Source organism: Carassius carassius, chromosome 28 (genome assembly GCF_963082965.1).
Source record: "Carassius carassius chromosome 28, fCarCar2.1, whole genome shotgun sequence".
In the NCBI taxonomy this organism is placed as follows: domain Eukaryota; kingdom Metazoa; phylum Chordata; class Actinopteri; order Cypriniformes; family Cyprinidae; genus Carassius; species Carassius carassius.
In genome coordinates, this window is record NC_081782.1 from 27,371,951 (window position 1) to 27,390,955 (window position 19,005).

A 19,005-nucleotide genomic window follows, 5' to 3' on the forward strand; every position below is an offset into this window, starting at 1 on the left:
ACAATCATCAGTGGAATGAAAACTATGTTATATTGACTGGGCCCACAGCCACCTTCCCTCCCCTCCTCCAGAGCTGCTGTACAATATAAATGTGAGAGGTGTCAGCCGTCTGGACAGAGATGCTATGAGCTACAACATGATGGCACTGGGACTGATCATTATAACTCTGCTGCTGCTGACAGCGGGTGTGCAGGTACAGCTGCAGTTAAACAATACAACACAACAAGTCTTGATCTATTATTCCAAGAAATGCAGGGCCGGCCCGCGGCATAGGCGGTACAGGCAAATGCTAAGGGCGCCACTCATCCATAGGGGCGCCAGAATGAGTGAACGAGTGAATTTTTTTTCTTAATAATAGGCTACTATTTAAAAACCATTAATTCGAAATGCTACCAAAAAAAAAAAAAAAAAAGTCAGGCTCTTCAATCTTCCCCCGCCCATCGAGTGCTTGAAGTGCGTCAGAAACAGAGTGCGCGCACAATCAGTTGTTGGTAATAAGTGAGTAATAAGTGAAGTGACATTCGGCCAAGTATGGTGACCCATACTCAGAATTTGTGCTCTGCATTTAACCCATCCGAAGTGCACACACACAGAGCAGTGAACACACACACACTGTGAACACACACCCGGAGCAGTGGGCAGCCATTTTTTATGCTGCGGCGCCCGGGGAGCAGTTGGGGGTTCGGTGCCTTGCTCAAGGGCACCTAAGTCGTGGTATTGAGGGTGGTGAGAGAACTGTACATGCACTCCCCCCACCCACAATTCCTGCCGGCCCGGGACTCGAACCCACAACCCTTCGATTGGGAGTCCGATTCTCTAACCACCAGGCCACGACTTCCCCATTCCCCAATTTGTTGTGTAGCGTGCCCGACGCCGCATCCAATGTAAACAGCACTGCTTTTGTTAACACACAGCTCGTAGAAACGGGCCTGGCAGCTCGCGCCAGTTCTAGACACGGTGAAAGTTTCCTGATTGTGATGGAAGGCCGAATTTACATGACACATTATAAATGAGCCATAGTCTGTGATAGATACAGTGCCAAAAAGAAGAGAAGAGGATAAAGACAGCGGTAAAGAGATGTAGTGAATGAACAATTTATTGCATAGGAGTAAGATACTATAATTTCATGGCAGTTATTTTTACCTTAAACTTAATGTTAGCAGTTGTTCTGAGTTCTGAGTCCCCAGACTGTGATTTTGTACAATCATGTCAGTTTTAAGACGCATTTTTTATTATCACTTTTTTATTAATGTTTTACTCTACAGTTGTGCAGTTTTGGGGGGATACAGTACAGGCCAAAAGTTTGGAAACATTACTATTTTTAATGTTTTTGAAAGAAGTTTCTTCTGTTCATCAAGCCTGCATTTATTTGATCAAAAATACAGAAAAAATGTAATATTGTGATATATAATTACAATTTAAAATAATTTGTTTTCAATTTATTATACTTTAAATTATCATTTATTTCTGTGATGCAAAGCTGAATTTTCAGCATCATTACTCCATTCTTCAGTGTCACATGATCCTTTAGAAATCATTCTAATATGATGATTTATTATGAGTGTTGGAAACAGTTCTGCTGTAATGTGTGTGTGTGTATACAACCCGAATTCCGGAAAAGTTGGGACGTTTTTTTTTTAATTTTAATAAAATGAAAACTAAAGGAATTTCAAATCACATGAGCCAATATTTTATTCACAATAGAACATAGATAACGTAGCAAATGTTTAAACTGAGAGATTTTACACTTTTATCCACTTAATTAGCTCATTTAAAATTTAATGCCTGCTACAGGTCTCAAAAAAGTTGGCACGGGGGCAACAAATGGCTAAAAAAGCAAGCAGTTTTGAAAAGATTCAGCTGGGAGAACATCTAGTGATTAATTTAGTTAATTGATATCAGGTCTGTAACATGATTAGCTATAAAAGCTTTGTCTTAGAGAAGCAGAGTCTCTCAGAAGTAAAGATGGGCAGAGGCTCTCCAATCTGTGAAAGACTGTGTAAAAAAATTGTGGAAAACTTTAAAAACAATGTTCCTCAACGTCAAATTGCAAAGGCTTTGCAAATCTCATCATCTACAGTGCATAACATCATCAAACGATTCAGAGAAACTGGAGAAATCTCTGTGCGTAAGGGACAAGGCCGGAGACCTTTATTGGATGCCCGTGGTCTTCGGGCTCTCAGACGACACTGCATCACTCATCGGCATGATTGTGTCAATGACATTACTAAATGGGCCCAGGAATACTTTCAGAAACCACTGTCGGTAAACACAATCCGCCGTGCCATCAGCAGATGCCAACTAAAGCTCTATCATGCAAAAAGAAAGCCATATGTGAACATGGTCCAGAAGCGCCGTCGTGTCCTGTGGGCCAAGGCTCATTTAAAATGGACAATTTCAAAGTGGAATAGTGTTTTATGGTCAGACGGGTCCAAATTTGACTTTCTTGTTGGAAATCACGGACGCCGTGTCCTCCGGGCTAAAGAGGAGGGAGACCTTCCAGCATGTTATCAGCGTTCAGTTCAAAAGCCAGCATCTCTGATGGTATGGGGGTGCATAAGTGCATACGGTATGGGCAGCTTGCATGTTTTGGAAGGCTCTGTGAATGCTGAAAGGTATATAAAGGTTTTAGAGCAACATATGCTTCCCTCCAAACAACGTCTATTTCAGGGAAGGCCTTGTTTATTTCAGCAGGACAATGCAAAACCACATACTGCAGCTATAACAACAGCATGGCTTCATCGTAGAAGAGTCCGGGTGCTAACCTGGCCTGCCTGCAGTCCAGATCTTTCACCTATAGAGAACATTTGGCGCATCATTAAACGAAAAATACGTCAAAGACGACCACGAACTCTTCAGCAGCTGGAAATCTATATAAGGCAAGAATGGGACCAAATTCCAACAGAAAAACTCCAGCGACTCATAGCCTCAATGCCCAGACGTCTTCAAACTGTTTTGAAAAGAAAAGGAGATGCTACACAATGGTAAACATGCCCCGTCCCAACTATTTTGAGACCTGTAGTAGAAATCAAAATTGAAATGAGCTCATTTTGTGCATAAAATTGTAAACTTTCTCAGTTTAAACATTTGCTATGTTATCTATGTTCTATTGTGAATAAAATATTGGCTCATGTGATTTGAAAGTCTTTTAGTTTTCATTTTATTAAAATGTAAAAAACGTCCCAACTTTTCCGGAATTCGGGTTGTATATATATATGCTAAATCATGAACACAATGACATGGTGAAATGGGCTGTGATGCATGGGGCGCCAGGTAAAATCTTGCCTAGGGCAGCAAATTGGTCAGGGCCGGCCCTGAAGAAATGTATGGCTGCTGATGTGCATTTGTTGATTAGTTACATAATTTACTACTTACTGGCAAACACAACAGTTATATGACAGCTGAAAATATGGATTGTGGCTTTGCTCACGTTTGAACTTTTCCTGAAAGCTTGACACAGATGTGTAGGGCTGGACTTTTGGATATCGAGGGTTGTGCAGGAGAAAGTCCATATATATATGGGCATATATTAATTTTTTTAATCTAGATTAATCTCACTGTGATCTTGAAATTAATCTAGATTAATCTAGATTAAAATGGCTCATTCGAATTCTGCCGAAGGCATTCAGAATATGTGTGTTACCCAAATAAAATTGACAAACAGTAAGTCTTTGAGAATGGGTTTATCAAGCTAGTATACGCACTGCAGATGGAACGGAGTATGTGTGAAACAGGCGTGAGCAGGGCCGTAGCTGGGGTCAGCGGGGACCCGGTGAAGGTTGTACCAGTGGGCCCTGTTTGAAATTGTTTAATTTGTATGTTCGTTTATTTTTATTTATTTGTGCTATTTACACAATGTTTAAGTTTTTTTTTCAAGTTTGTAGGTGTCAAGGTACAGAAACCAAATAATTAAATGTAAAATAGCACTGGATATTCTTCAATGTAAAAATTAAATATACAGTCGTGGCCAAAAGTTTTGAGAATTACATAAATATTGGAAATTGGAAAAGTTGCTGCGTAAGTTTTTATAATAGCAATTTGCATATACTCCAGAATGTTATGAAGAGTGATCAGATGAATTGCATAGTCCTTCTTTGCCATAAAAATTAACTTAATCCCAAAAAAACCTTTCCAATGCATTTCATTGCTGTCATTAAAGGACCTGCTGAGATCATTTCAGTAATCGTCTTGTTAACTCAGGTGAGAATGTTGACGAGCACAAGGCTGGAGATCATTATGTCAGGCTGATTGGGTTAGAATGGCAGACTTGACATGTTAAAAGGAGGGTGATGCTTGAAATCATTGTTCTTCCATTGTTAACCATGGTGACCTGCAAAGAAACGCGTGCAGCCATCATTGCGTTGCATAAAAATGGCTTCACAGGCGAGGATATTGTGGCTACTAAGATTGCACCTAAATCAACAATTTATAGGATCATCAAGAACTTCAAAAAAAGAGGTTCAATTCTTGTAAAGAAGGCTTCAGGGCGTCCAAGAAAGTCCAGCAAGCGCCAGGATCGTCTCCTAAAGAGGATTCAGCTGCGGGATCGGAGTGCCACCAGTGCAGAGCTTGCTCAGGAATGGCAGCAGGCAGGTGTGAGCGCATCTGCACGCACAGTGAGGCCAAGACTTTTGGAAGATGGCCTGGTGTCAAGAAGGGCAGCAAAGAAGCCACTTCTCTCCAAAAAAAACATCAGGGACAGATTGATCTTCTGCAGAAAGTATAGTGAATGGACTGCTGAGGACTGGGGCAAAGTCATATTCTCCGATGAAGCCCCTTTCCGATTGTTTGGGGCATCTGGAAAAAGGCTTGTCCGGAGAAGAAAAGGTGAGCGCTACCATCAGTCCTGTGTCATGCCAACAGTAAAGCATCCTGACACCATTCATGTGTGGGGTTGCTTCTCATCCAAGGGAGTGGGCTCACTCACAATTCTGCCCCAAAAACACAGCCATGAATAAAGAATGGTACCAAAACACCCTCCAACAGTAACTTCTTCCAACAATCCAACAACAGTTTGGTGAAGAACAATGCATTTTCCAGCACGATGGAGCACCGTGCCATAAGGCAAAAGTGATAACTAAGTGGCTCGGGGACCAGAATGTTGAAATTTTGGGTCCATGGCCTGGAAACTCCCCAGATCTTAATCCCATTGAGAACTTGTGGGCAATCCTCAAGAGGCGGGTGGACAAACAAAAACCCACTAATTCTGACAAACTCCAAGAAGTGATTATGAAAGAATGGGTTGCTATCAGTCAGGATTTGGCCCAGAAGTTGACTGAGCGCATGCCCAGTCGAATTGCAGAGGTCCTGAAAAAGAAGGGCAAACACTGCAAATACTGACTCTTTACATAAATGTCATGTAATTGTCGATAAAAGCCTTTGAAACGTATGAAGTGCTTGTAATTATATTTCAGTACATCACAGAAACAACTGAAACAAAGATCTAAAAGCAGTTTAGCAGCAAACATTTTGAAAACTAATATTTATGTAATTCTCAAAACTTTTGGCCACGACTGTACAATCGAACCTACATTTATTCAGACACCTTCAACATTTCTCACATTATTACAGTTTTGCTATATATATATCAAAAATTATATCTGGTGTCTGTGTAATTTTTGGTTCAACTGTTAAAACTACAAAGTAATTCAGTCGAGAGCAGTGAGTGATTTTCATTTTCTTGGATTAACATTACAGCAGCCAGTAGGCAAATTAGGTGCGGTCACTTTAAGAGACGATGAACACATCCAATAATACACATCCCATTTTTTTCCTCAACCGTTTACTTTCACTTAAGAAATAACTGACAGTTTTTTCGAGCATAATGTCCAAGGTGGATATTTTGACATATTTTGTATGTATTTGTCGGCACAAGAGCAAAAATAAGCAAATTCGATGTTCAAGTGTTTTGAGACGCCTCTCTCTGCGTGAGCCCTGAACACCAGAACACCGCGGTACTGAATTGGGCTCTTTCACATCTTTTTATTTGTTCAAACTGCGATTTGTATTTGTTTGTTCAGGTGCAGGAGGGACTTCGAGAAGAACTTCGCAGAAGAGAGCTCGGTTCAGTGTCGCTGTCCGTGATACGCGGCGCGCGAGTAACAAGCTCTCTTCAGCTTTTCCGTGACTTGTGTTTGGATGCTTTAATGTTTAAATCGACAAGCGGCAAGGCTTAAAACACGTGAAAAAGATAAGCTTTCATTAAGATGCGCAGCAGTGGACCGTAAACTGTCCTGAGCATCTTTTTAGGCTGGCCTCAGCCAGTCGCTTATATAAAATATCAAGGTGAAAGTCATCATAGCTCGCTTAGTATAGACCCATCTCCCAACCCAACTTTGAGAATAGATTAACGGCGATATTTTTTTTTATCGCCCGATAGGAGTCTCACGTTAACGCCGATAACGGCCCACCACTAATATATATATATATATATATATATATATATATATATATATATATATACATACATACACATACATACAGGTTCTGGTCATAAAAAAAAAGTTTATTTAATTAATTTCATTCAAAAAGTGAGGCTCGTATATTATATTCATTACACACAGACTGATATATTTCAAATTTCTTTTAACGTTGATGATTATAACTGACAACTAAGGTAAATCCCAAATTCAGGATCTCAGAAAATTAGAGTATTGTGAAAAGGTTCAATATGGTAGGTAAAAATTGATAGCCTGAATGCACTGTAATTCGCTTTTGGATAAAAGCGTCTGCTAAATGCATACATTTTATTTTAATTTAATTTATTTTAAAATTTAATATTGAAGACACCTGGTGCCACACTCTAATCAGCTAATTAACTCAAAACACCTGCAAAGACTTTAAATGGTCTCTCAGTCTAGTTCTGTAGGCTACACAATCATGGGGAAGACTGCTGACTTAACAGTTGTCCAAAAGACGACCATTGCAACTTTGACCAACTTTATAGAGATGCAGATTTAATTTTCCAACAGGACTTGGCCCCTGCACACAGTGCCAAAGCTTCCAGTAGCTGGTTTACCATGGTATCCCTGTTCTTAATTGGCCAGCAAACTCGCCTGAACTTAACCCGATAGAAAATCTGTGTGGTATTGTGAAGAGGAAGATGCGATATGCCAGACCCAACAATGCAGACGAGCTGAAGGCCACTATCAGAGCAACCTGGGCTCTCATAACACCTGAGCAGTGCCACAGACTGATCGACTCCATGCCACGCCACATTGCTGCAGTAATTCAGGCCAAAGGAGTCTCAACTAATGAGTGCTGTACATGCTCATACTTTTCATTTTCATACTTTTTTGTTGGTCAAATTTCTAAAAGTCCTTTCTTTGTATTGGTCTTAAGTTAAATTCTAATTTTCTGAGAAACTGAATTTGGGATTTTCCTTAGTTGTCAGTTATAATCATCAAAATTAAAAGAAATAAACATTTGAAATATATCAGTCTGTGTGTAATTAATTCATATAATGTACAAGTTTCACTTTTTGAATGGAATTAGTGAAATAAATCAACTTTTTTGATGATATTCTAATTATATGACCAACACTAATTATATGCATCTTAAATGCATGTGTTTGAATTTATATACACAGAAATCTACACAGTACTCATATGTAAACTAAGACTTATTTTATTTTTGACAGCAATACTTACAATGGAACACTGTATCAACAAAAATAAATATTTAAAATGTAAAAGTAAACCTCCCTGCATAAAAGTAAATCTTCTCAATTTAATATTTAATTTAAAACTTTACATTTCTCAGTATATTAATTCTTTTTTAGGTGCTGTGCTTTGCGATTTCAACCTTTAGGAAGAAGCTCCGGCTTACCAAGATGGCGTGCAGAACCTCTTCTTTCACAGAACATTAGAAATGCTATGTTGATTTATGAATGTCAACATAAGGTGCGGTCATATTAACCAAATGTTGCGTGGCAAATGGTCAATTGTCAATAATGTAGAGATATATGAAGCCACTTTCAAACCAAGCAGTTTTCTGTTGGTAACTAAGGCAAAATCACATTAATTCACAAGAGTGAAATCTGGTTTGTGAACTCTTTCCCTTTCATGCACAACTCCTGATCCTGCAGAGAATCTGACTTGATTTCGCCCATAACATTTTTCTGAGCAACAGTAAATGTGACCGCACCTCGAGAATGATTTCTGCTGTAAAATGTCACCAAATGTTTGCACTCTTCTGTCACCACCTCAGTTAAAACATCACCTGATTTAACACAAACACAGAAAAAGTTACAGCTAATAATGTCAAAAGGATCTACCAATATGTACTCAAAATAGGTTGACCTTCAGTCTATTATTAGACTGGTCACTGTATACATGCAGTAGAGTGTTTGGTATTGGCTCTAATTGGATTAATGGAGAAAGTAGCTCAGCTTTGGTTTTCAGGGTATGACCTGCATAAAGCAACAAGAGTTCACTGACCTATATATGTCTCTCTAGTATCAGCTAGCATAAAGTCCCATTCAACACAGAGAGAGCAAATGAAAGTTTAATGTCTTTTAACAGTTCGGTCATGAAGCAGCTGGATTGCTGAATGCTTTGTGTTGTTCTTTGGGGTATTTTACTTAAAGAAACATATACCGTCTTTTATTCTGAATGTCAGTTGTGTAAGAAAATAAATGTGCAACTTTTTTTCTCAGAATTGCAAGTTGTTAGAAAGTGTGAGATTTGAACTTAGAATTGCGAATTTATATATTGCAATTATATATGTCATAATTTTATGACAATTGTGTTAAGAAATTCCATAACACTGACTTCTTTACTCTGAATTTTGAGACATACTCTTGCAATTGCGAGTAAGAATCGGAAGTCCAATTCTGATGAAAAATAGCTTACAATTATGATTTTAGTTTTTTTTACTGCATGCATGAAGTCTGAATAGCAATACAATCTCTAAATTCTGAGGAAAATAATCAGACCTTCTAGTTAATATCTTGCATTTCTGACTTTGTAACTCAAAATTACGAGCTTATATGACACAACTGTCAGAACTGCGAGATTTAAACGCTAAATAGCACTTAAGTTGCAATTAACATTTTTTTGAGGAAATGGGCTTCCATGGCCCATGTGTTGTGTTAAGCCATTTAAAAATTGTGACCAGCTGAAAAAATTATAATGTGTCTAAAATTCTAATCTGGCCTAAAGTGTGTTATGTAAATGCATGGGACTTTGAATCGTATTTGAATCACATTCATAAAATATAGTTCCACCTCGTTCAAAGCTGGAGTGTAAATGTGAATGAAAATATGATTCAAATTCCTGACGACTCTTTTCGACAATTGAGAGCACTCTTTTTTTTTTTTGACAGACAATTACTTAAACTATCTGCAAAGTTGTGAAGATGACAGTGCATGATATATAATGGTTACATACAGCTACATGACACACTGCATGAAAAGTAATAGTTGAAAAAGGTGTGGTGTATTGTTTGCAGTGTTTTAGAGGCTCGTGCAGGATCACTCACAGATCCACTTTTTTTTTTGGATGGGGCCAAATGTGATTCATTCCATCTGTGCATATGCCAGTCGGGCAGCGTGTTAGAAGCACAATGGAACAAACCCTCACAGATCTGTTTACACAGGCTCTGCCGTCACAATAATATCTAAGCTGACTCTAACTTTAACATTTATATCTGGGCTGACTTTAACATTTGAAAGGATACTATGACAAAGTTATCACTTTCCTTATTCAAACTGATGTTCTTTTTCATGAATATATGGTTGACCTAAAGAATGAAAGCTTTATCATACACTTGGAAAATTATGAGCTATATCACCATTTATCGACACTAGGGGTGTGACAATACACTTAGCTCACGAGATGAGACAAAATACAGATACTTGGTTCACTAGAACAAGACGATATTTTGCATGCATTCATTTCACCTCCGAGTGAAACACACCCAAAATGCCACTTCAAAAGTGCTCCTGTGACACCTTTGCAGTGTAACTTTACTGTAATTTTTAACAAAAACTAAATTTAAATGATGCTTTCCTATTTATTTTATAATCATGACTGATATAGCAATAAACATGTCATTTAAATATTCAATCGAATATTAATTTTTGACTGGAAAATGAGTGGAGAAAATAAATCAGATCTGGAAAAAATTACTAAAATAAAATAGAAATGAACAAAGATCAGAACAGAAATGTAAAAATGCCTTATCACTTTATTATTCTTTTTTTCTAATTTGATAACAGGCACATACAATATTGGTAGCTAAAGCTGAATATCATTAGACAAAAATGCTAGCAATAGTTTGTTAAATTCAGCAAGCCTTATATTTCACAATACAGAAAAACAAGCTGCATCCAGATGTACTGTTCTTTCAAAATAAATTATAGATAATCTACTTGAATTTTTTGTTGACAGAACACAGAAAGAAATTAAGGTCCATTCACTCCTGAGTGTGAAAACAGGTCAAAACTGATCCAATGCTCAAAAAAAGAAAAGAAAAAAGGAACATAAAACGATTATCCCTGGTTTAAGCTCAAATGGCCGAACACAAAAGTATCAAAGCGGCAAGGGGACAACACAACAGATGGACAAAGTCCCTTTTTTTGCTCGTCATTGTCACTCATAGCCTAAACAAGTCAAATTCAGAATAGAAAAAAAAAGTGCAGATTGAAAAGATACAAAGATGTAATAAGGCTTGGGACAAAATATACATATACACATTACATCATGACATGTGTGAGAACTAATGAAGGTCACCTCCAAAGAACACTCCTAAAGTAAAGAGTGACTTATTCTGCTTTATGAAAATATAAATATCTTCCCAACACATAAAAACTTTATTGGATCTGCTCTTAATTACATTCTTGGGTGAATTATTTATTTAAAGTGATCCTTTAAATTGAACAAAAATCTAATGATATTGTAGAACATTGTTTCTCCATCTATGCTTGTTGTAGAAATGTCTGGATTTTTAATAAGAGCATTAAATTGAAACACCAAACTGAAGTTGCATAAAAAAAATAAAAGTTCACAAAACAAAAACAACTGGACCATTTCTTTAACAGAAGCAATAAAAAAACACTGTGTTGATCTTATGTAATATTACAGCTGTGAGCTGAACTCTGATAACACTCACTAGCCAGAATAACATCGGTTTTGTCCCACTAAAGCCACCGTTACTGCGTGTGCTGGGTCGCTGAAGGCCTGGGCCGTCAGTTTCTACTAAACCTTACTTTGTCTTCTTGTCTGTGGCCAGCGTGTCATGAAGCTTTGAGACACATTTCTCATACTGGTCCATCACCAGCGTCCCGTTCTCATCGAAGAATGCCCCGACTGACTTCGTAATCTCCATCTCCCTCGACTGCTTGGTTTTCCCATCAGTAAAACAAATTTTAAACGTATACTGGTCATCAAACCTAATGGAAACAAGTCTGTTAGCTGCAACCAATTTAGATTTAGAAAATGTACACTTCAGTATGTAAGTGTCAGTAACACTGTCATCAACAGCACTCTAGTATATAATGTTTGCCTTTCTATTACTAATAGTAGTATAATATAAAATAGGGGTGTAACGGGACGTGTATTCGTACCGGACCGTTTCGGTACAGGGCTTTCGGTACGGTGCACGTGTGTACCGAATGACCGAATGCAATATTTTGTGTGTGGAACATAAGTACATTTTCGTGTTTCCAAACGAACATATTAAGTGGCGGAAGTTCAGCACAAATCCCGCCCTGCAGCTGATTCTAAGGCCGGCGACACACTGGCTGCGTGGCGCAAGCGTCTCAGCTGCGTGGCGTGTCCGTTTTTAATTCGGCTCCCATGTTAACAGGTTAGATCTTGCAGACTGCCTGCGTGAGACGCGCATCGCGCGGAAAACGCGTGCATGCTAGAAATAGAACCGACGCCTATTTTTCACGCGACACGCGCGAGGGTTGGAAGCATTTCCAGGCAAAATAGACAGAAAATGTCCTTTTGTACACAAATACATATTAATTCATGACATTTTGATGTTTGAAAGTCTATAGGTTGACATAAATTCAGATATAAATGTAATTTAAAAAATAAATAATTATCGATTTTCAAATATTGCACCTGTCAAACATAGTCTATTTTGCCGTCAATACTGTTGACGGTGTCCTTTATCAGTAGGCTTTATATTTATGCTCAACATGAAGTATAGATATTGTTGTCATGAAGACAAGATCCTGGTCTGTCGGCAGTCACCTACAGCAGCAGCAGCGCCGCGTCAGGCACGGTTCTGGTGAAGCAGGCCTACAAGCTGGGATTGGTAGTGCTGCACTGTAATCATATTTATTATATTTTTCATTATATTTTATTATGATATTGGTTTGAGACTGAGAGTATTTTATTTAGTGGAGAACTTTGCAGCAGTATTTTATTTCTTATTCTTTTTTTAAATTTATATATATTTTATTAAAAAGTATTTTTTTTAAAAGTGTATAGTAATAAAAAACCTGCAGTTTAATGTTTGCATTTCTTTCCCTTACTGTACCGAAAATGAACCGAACCGTGACTTTAAAACCGTTGTTGTCCACACATATTCAAGTAATCACAGTGGCTGTAGCTTTCCTGTCATAAAGAAATTGGCCAAATATTAAGGATTAAGTGGTCATTTGAATTAAGTTCTTTGGCCAATATTAAACAAGGATTAGATTGCGCAGTAAAGTGTAAGAACAGTTCTAAGGCCACTGGTGCCCTCTGCAGGCATTTGATAACGCATAATGTGCATTAACTATTGTTCATAATGCATCATGTATATCAACAGTTTTGTTTTGTATTATATTGTATTGTTATGTATTATATTCATGTATTTATATTTCAAGGCCATTTTTCACTTGGGTCTATTTTTATTACTATTAATATATATATATATATTATATATATATATATATATATATATATTAATCATCTTAATTTTCGACCTAGTACTCGATTACCAAAATAACCCTAACTTTAGTGACAGCCCTAATGGAAATAAAACTGTGGAGAAGAAGAATTATTGAAGTTATTTTGCACAGAAAAAAATAAATAAACAAATAAAGGATTCTCGTAGATTTGTAAAATTAAGCTACGTTTCTGAGTCTGGGAACATTGCTGCTTATGGAGGGTCAGAGAGCTCTCGGATTCATCAAAAATGTCTTAATTTGTGTTCCACAGATGAACGGAGGTCTTACAGGTGTGGAACGACATTAGGGTGAGTAATAAGTGACAATTTTCATTTTTGGGTGAACTATCCCATTGATAAATGAAAATCACCTTTTCAGGCTAGATGAGAGCTGCCAGATGTGATCTGGGTCCATGCCAGCTGGGTCCTTCTGCAGGGCCACGAGGAAGATGTTCTTCTCTTTGTAAGACGTGTAGAGGGTCAAAATCCCCATCATGATGAAGTATGTGTGGATCTGTTAAGGGCAAGAACTGAAGCAGTGCTAAGTCTATATTCATTCACACTGTCAAGCCTCCAATGCTAACGGTCATCTCCATTGTGTTGGGAGTTTGCTTAGTGAAGGATATGAAACGACGCAGCAGGCCAGCACAGGCTTGGACTCTGGGAACGGGTGCAGGTAATCCCAAATTAAAGCTACAATGGCGAAAAGGCAGGAGACCGTGCAAATGAACAGACGTCCATCGACTAAGTTGAAGTTTTCAACGTAGCCGTATTTTTCAATCAGAACCTATGGTTGAAACAGAAAAGTGATCAATTTAAATATGCAAATAAACCACATCATAAATATATGAATTAGGGATGCATTGAATGTATATATAATATAATGTAATAATATATCTGAAGGATCTTGTGACACTGAATATTGGAGTAATGTCACAAAAATATTTAAAATAATTTCACAATATTTTTGATCAAATAAATGCATTACGATTATAAATTCTACCACAATTTTATTAATAGAAAAGGCTCACACCTTCTTAGCTGCATCATCCAGAGAGTTCTTCACCGCTGCACCGTCCCATTTGTCAATCTTGACTGGCTTTTCATCAATCCTCCACTGAAATCAAGGAATTAACTGAGATACACTACAGATACACACCATTTTAGACCTCATTGACAAAATGAATTACTTTTCCAATTTTAAACCTTGAAATAATCATTTTTAAAACGCAAAAGGTATTTTGAATGTATAAAGCTTGCATAAAAGTGCATGAGATAGATTTCCTTTGTGGTTGGTAACCGTCAGATGGGTTACTGAAATTTTTACTTATGCGTTTTATCCTAAAAGTAAAAAAAAAAAAAAACACTTGTGCATACATTAAGTGTTTTATTTAAAATATGATAAACCTGCTTCTGACAGAGTGTGAGTTTCTAATCACATGTAAATATACAGTAGTCACAGTGCAAAAAGAAATATGAAACGTTAGATGTCTCAACTGAAAACAAAGCCACATCAGCTTCCTAGTTTCAAACTCCATATGCTTGCTGAAGATGATACTAATGATGAACACGACTCAAAACTTGTGCAATGTTGTGTAATCTTCTGTATCTAGACATGTTAACGACATCAAATGATTTTAATAAGCTCGTTTAATCATGTAATGTTAGAAAAGCACATTGAATAAAGTGCATCCATTTGAACAAGTTAACATTTTTGGCCCAGAGCGACGGTGGCATCATCAATCCGAGTTACGAGTGCAGATGATTAACGTTAAATGTATATAAAAAATAATACATTTCTGCTGGGCTTTAATGATGGCTACGCAAATGCATTCAATAAAGATTTCTTACTTTTTCCAGAAGAGCATTCTTTCCGTTCCTCGCCGCCATCTTTTCTTCCTGTTCATTTGCTGTGAGCTGGGTGACTGTGATTGGTTAAAATCACACAAAAACCGTCCAATAGAAACAGAGCACCCTGCTGGATGCGGTCAAGAGGACGAGCTCTTTGATTGGCTAGACGCGATGACGTTTATCCGATTACAAACTTTTGAAGAAATATCTCATATTTAGTCTTTATTTTATTTTTATTTTTTAGAACTTGTATAATACAACAATTATTTTAGTACGCGATATTTTTCTGCTGTCATATTATGAGATTTTTACATAAGTTTACCTGTCCAGTCGTGTGATGCTGTTCCTTCAGGAGTCCTTAACCTTGTACAACATACATATACAGAGGAACATAATGTATTATTACATTCAAAACAGCATCAAAGAAACAATGAAAAAAAAAAATAACAATTACACGGGAAAATAAAAAAAAAATGACAAAGAAAAGGATTCAGCAATTCTATACATCCGTTTCGCTTTTTTATTTCTTGCTTCTTTTAGGGCTTCAATATAATGTTTAAGCTCAATTTCAAATAATAAGATGTTTGGTTTATTATTTGACCATTTCTGCTTGTGTATATGGTATTTTCCATACGTTAACAACAAAATTTTGCTCCACATTCTTATTTTTGTATAACAAAAAAAATATATTTACCAGATAGCTGAATCTTTACTTTTGTAAATTTAAATATCAGATATTCAACATCAATCCAAAACAATTGGGTAAATACACATTCAAAGAATAAATGTTTTATTGATTCTTCTTCTGTATTACAAAAGCTGCATGTAGTTTCCATGTCTCTAAAAAATCTTGAGACTACTTGTCTCACTGGATAAATCAAGTGAATAATCTTATATGTCATTTCTTTAACTTTATTGGTCAGACAGTATTTATTGGGTAAGTTCCAGACCTCTTTCAAATCAATCTGATTATACATTGAGTTCCAAAAAGGTTTGCATTTAGGCAATAACATAATTCTACATAATTCTCTAATATAAAAGTTATTAAATTTTTTTATCTATAATGTTCACGCCATCAATACTTAACCGATTATTAATATATATGGGGATAGCTTCAGAAGATACATTGCCTGATAAAAGTTGAATAAGGCCACTAGGAACAGAATCAAATACTACTGCAAATTCTTTAGCTGTTACAGGGATGATATAATAGCTAAGGAATTTACAATAATTAAAAAGATGTCCGTTATTCTTAAATAATTGTCTGACCAAAATTATACCATTATTGTACCAGTTTCTGTAAAATAAAGATTTATTTTTAAATGTAATATATTTGTTGTTTCAAATCACAGATTTGTGTGGAGAAAAATTATGCTTATAAATGAGCATCCATAATAGAAAAACCTGTTTATGAAAAGAAGAAAGCTTTATCGGAATCTTATTTACATCAAAATTACACCTAAAAAAAAAATTTAAGCCCCCCAGTTTATCAAAAATGAACTCAGGGATGATATTCCAAATTTTCCCTTTAGAGTTCAAGTAGTTCTTATCCTTACACTGTTTAAAGCTATAGAACATTACAGTCCCGCCCACAGCCGGTGCCGGAAGTAAAAATTCAATACAATTTCTGCATTGACAGTTGGGGTATAAGCCATAAAAACGTAACCATACATGGTAGACTTAAAACCCGCTACGGCTGTACTAAGCGATAGTATTTGCTCATATAAACATAGTTGAGTGTAACGTGTCCGAGGGTCAGCTTGTAGGTTTTGTAAGGGCCAGCATAAGGGACAAGACCTACAAAGTTTTGGTGAGTGTTGCAGGGAGTTTGGTAACGTTAGTTAGCATTATCGTCCACTTTAGCTAGGCTACTGTAGCCTTCATATGGTATGAGTCATATCAAGCATTTTATAATGCCACTGTCAAAACAATATTTAGCCTAGGCATACCTTTTTGTGCATTTACTGAACATTTGTGTAATGGCAACGACGTGTTGACAACTGAGCGGTGATTGCAGTCGGGTACAAAGCACTGCACCATGTTGCTGACGTTATCGTTAACTGCTGTCAAACATGCTTCAGTCGAATTCAGTGAGGCACGGTGGTTTATGGGATGAGTTCCTTCGCTCGAAATGAAAATATGTACACAGTCTTGTACCTTTGACTTTTTTTTTATTTTCTCTTACTTTTTTCACTCGAAATTATATGTTGTATGCTTATGAGTTCAGCCGTAGCTGGTTATCCTCACACATGCTCTAAAACTCTTTAGATACGGATTTTTCCGAAAGTCAATGGAAGAAATGAATGGGAAATTTACTTCCGGCACCAAAGCTCTCTCGGGCTGTGGGCGGGACTGTGATGCTCTATAGAGATCGCTAATGTGTCGTCATCATGACGTATTCACAGTGGTGAACGCAAAGCATTTTGGGAATCCGTGGCACAAACATTAGGTGCCAAACTTTTTTGCATGGAGGGAAGAACGCAGTGTTCAAGATGCCGTCTACCTGCTGTGTTATAAACTGCAATAAACTGCAAAAGTCGTTCTCATGATAGAAGTGGCATAAAGCTTAAAGGGTTAGTTCACCCAGATAGCAAAATTATGTAATTAATAACTTACCCTCATGTTGTTCCAAACCCGTAAGACCTCCGTTCATCTTTTTAACACAGTTTAAGATATTTTAGATTTAGTCCGAGAGCTCTCAGTCCCTCCATTGAAGCTGTGTGTACGGTATACTATCCATGTCCAGAAAGGTAAGAAAAACATCATCAAAGTAGTCCATGTGACATCAGAGGGTCAGTTAGAATTTTTTGAAGCATCGAAAATACATTTTGGTCCAAAAATAGCAAAAACTACGACTTTATTCAGCATCGTCTTCTCTTCCGTGTCTGTTGTAAGACAGTTCAAAACAAAGCAGTTTGTCATATCCGGTTCGCGAACGAATCATTCAGTTCACCAAATCGAACTGAATCGTTTTAAACGGTTTGCATCTCCAATACGCATTAATCCACAAATGACTTAAGCTGTTAACTTTTTTAATGTGGCTGACACTTCCTCTGAGTTCAAACAAACCAATATCCCGGAGTAATTCATTTACTCAAACAGTACACTGACTGAACTGCTGTGTAGAGAGAACTGAAGAAGGTCCTGTGAATCCACTGTCCACACCACTCATGAGACTGAGCTGAAGACTTTGCTGGATAAAATTGTGGTTGTGTGCTGTGCTTTGACCAATAAGTGTCCAAGTATTGTTGAAGGCGTTATGTTAGAATTATACACCATGCTCACATCTAATATGTAAATGTTTTTTTGTTTTCCAAAAGATTTTGTAATGTCTCTTCTCACATGTAATGTTTTTTAGCCATGTCTGTAAATAAAATACACAAAGATTGAATGGAATTCTGCCTCCTTTATCTGTATTAAGGAAGAACTGTGCAAAATCAGTGTTCTTTGGTTGCAAACACAATTACATAACTTAAATAGTAGTAACAACCAACTTAATTTCAGTTTCTTTACATATTTAACATCTAAATACATTTAGATGAATACATTAACATGTAAATACATTTAGATGAATTCATTTACATTTATAAAGAGTCCATAGAAATGATGAGAACCTGGAAATGTATGAGGTAGGTTATGGGTGATAAGTCACAGACGCATGACTCTTCTCTGGCTGGTGCGCTGCTGAGTCCCACGCAGTCTAAATGGAACCACTGTACAGGACAGTTCTGATTATCGCATGTCATCAAGCTCTTTAGGCTGTCTGCAAAAGCACCACAACACAGCCATTTCACATGCCCTTCTTTTGGGCTGGAGGGTGTTACCTTGACCAGTAGCTCTGCTCGTAAGGATCAAGTCCTTTGATTCTCTTTATTTTCTCATCATATCTCATCTTTGCAATAAGATTTAGTTTTACGCGGTATGGTACGACAATTTCTTTAGCCCACTGCATTTTGTAGGATTCTGTTTTTCACGCTTATTTTTCATTATTTTCATGCCAGAACACTAGCCTGCCATGCCAGACCATGTTAACTGGCCAAACATACCCATAATTCTTTGCGTTCTGATGACGTTGCCACCCAGTTGGTCACATGTGTTAGCGATCTCTATTGATAAAGCTCTGTATCGCCATCTCTTTGTGATGCCTTACAAACATTCAAGAAAAACAACAATTCTCCAATAATAAGCCAGATTTTAAGGGGTTTATTAGAGAGTTGCAACAGTATTTTGAAATGCTCTCAGTATCGGAAAGGCGAGGAAGACACTAAA

At 37.1% G+C, this 19,005-nt stretch overlaps 1 protein-coding gene and 1 long non-coding RNA gene across 2 annotated transcripts in view; one reads left to right on the forward strand and one right to left on the reverse strand.

Annotated features, from left to right (window-relative positions):
* Positions 1–19,005, forward strand: part of LOC132108252 (uncharacterized) — a 73,324-nt gene that overhangs the window by 43,446 nt on the left and 10,873 nt on the right. The window lies entirely within an intron of this gene.
* Positions 10,171–14,842, reverse strand: spcs2 (signal peptidase complex subunit 2). Its single transcript, XM_059514923.1, has 5 exons — positions 14,737–14,842; positions 13,919–14,002; positions 13,520–13,672; positions 13,257–13,399; positions 10,171–11,392 (listed from the first exon to the last, which is right to left on the reverse strand). The coding sequence occupies exons 1-5, from the start codon at positions 14,773–14,775 to the stop codon at positions 11,206–11,208; spliced, it is 606 nt and encodes a 201-aa protein (XP_059370906.1). The 5' UTR covers positions 14,776–14,842; the 3' UTR covers positions 10,171–11,205.

Bases quoted from the DNA above. Each gene is read 5' to 3' on its own strand.
- spcs2 (XM_059514923.1), bottom strand. From the start codon at position 14,775: ATGGCGGCGAGGAACGGAAAGAATGCTCTTCTGGAAAAA. The intron at 13,673-13,918 runs GTGTGAGCCTTT...TTTCAACCATAG, and splicing joins TGGATGATGCAGCTAAGAAG to GTTCTGATTGAAAAATACGG. The intron at 13,400-13,519 runs GTCGTTTCATAT...TGCCCTTAACAG, and splicing joins AGCCTGTGCTGGCCTGCTGC to ATCCACACATACTTCATCAT.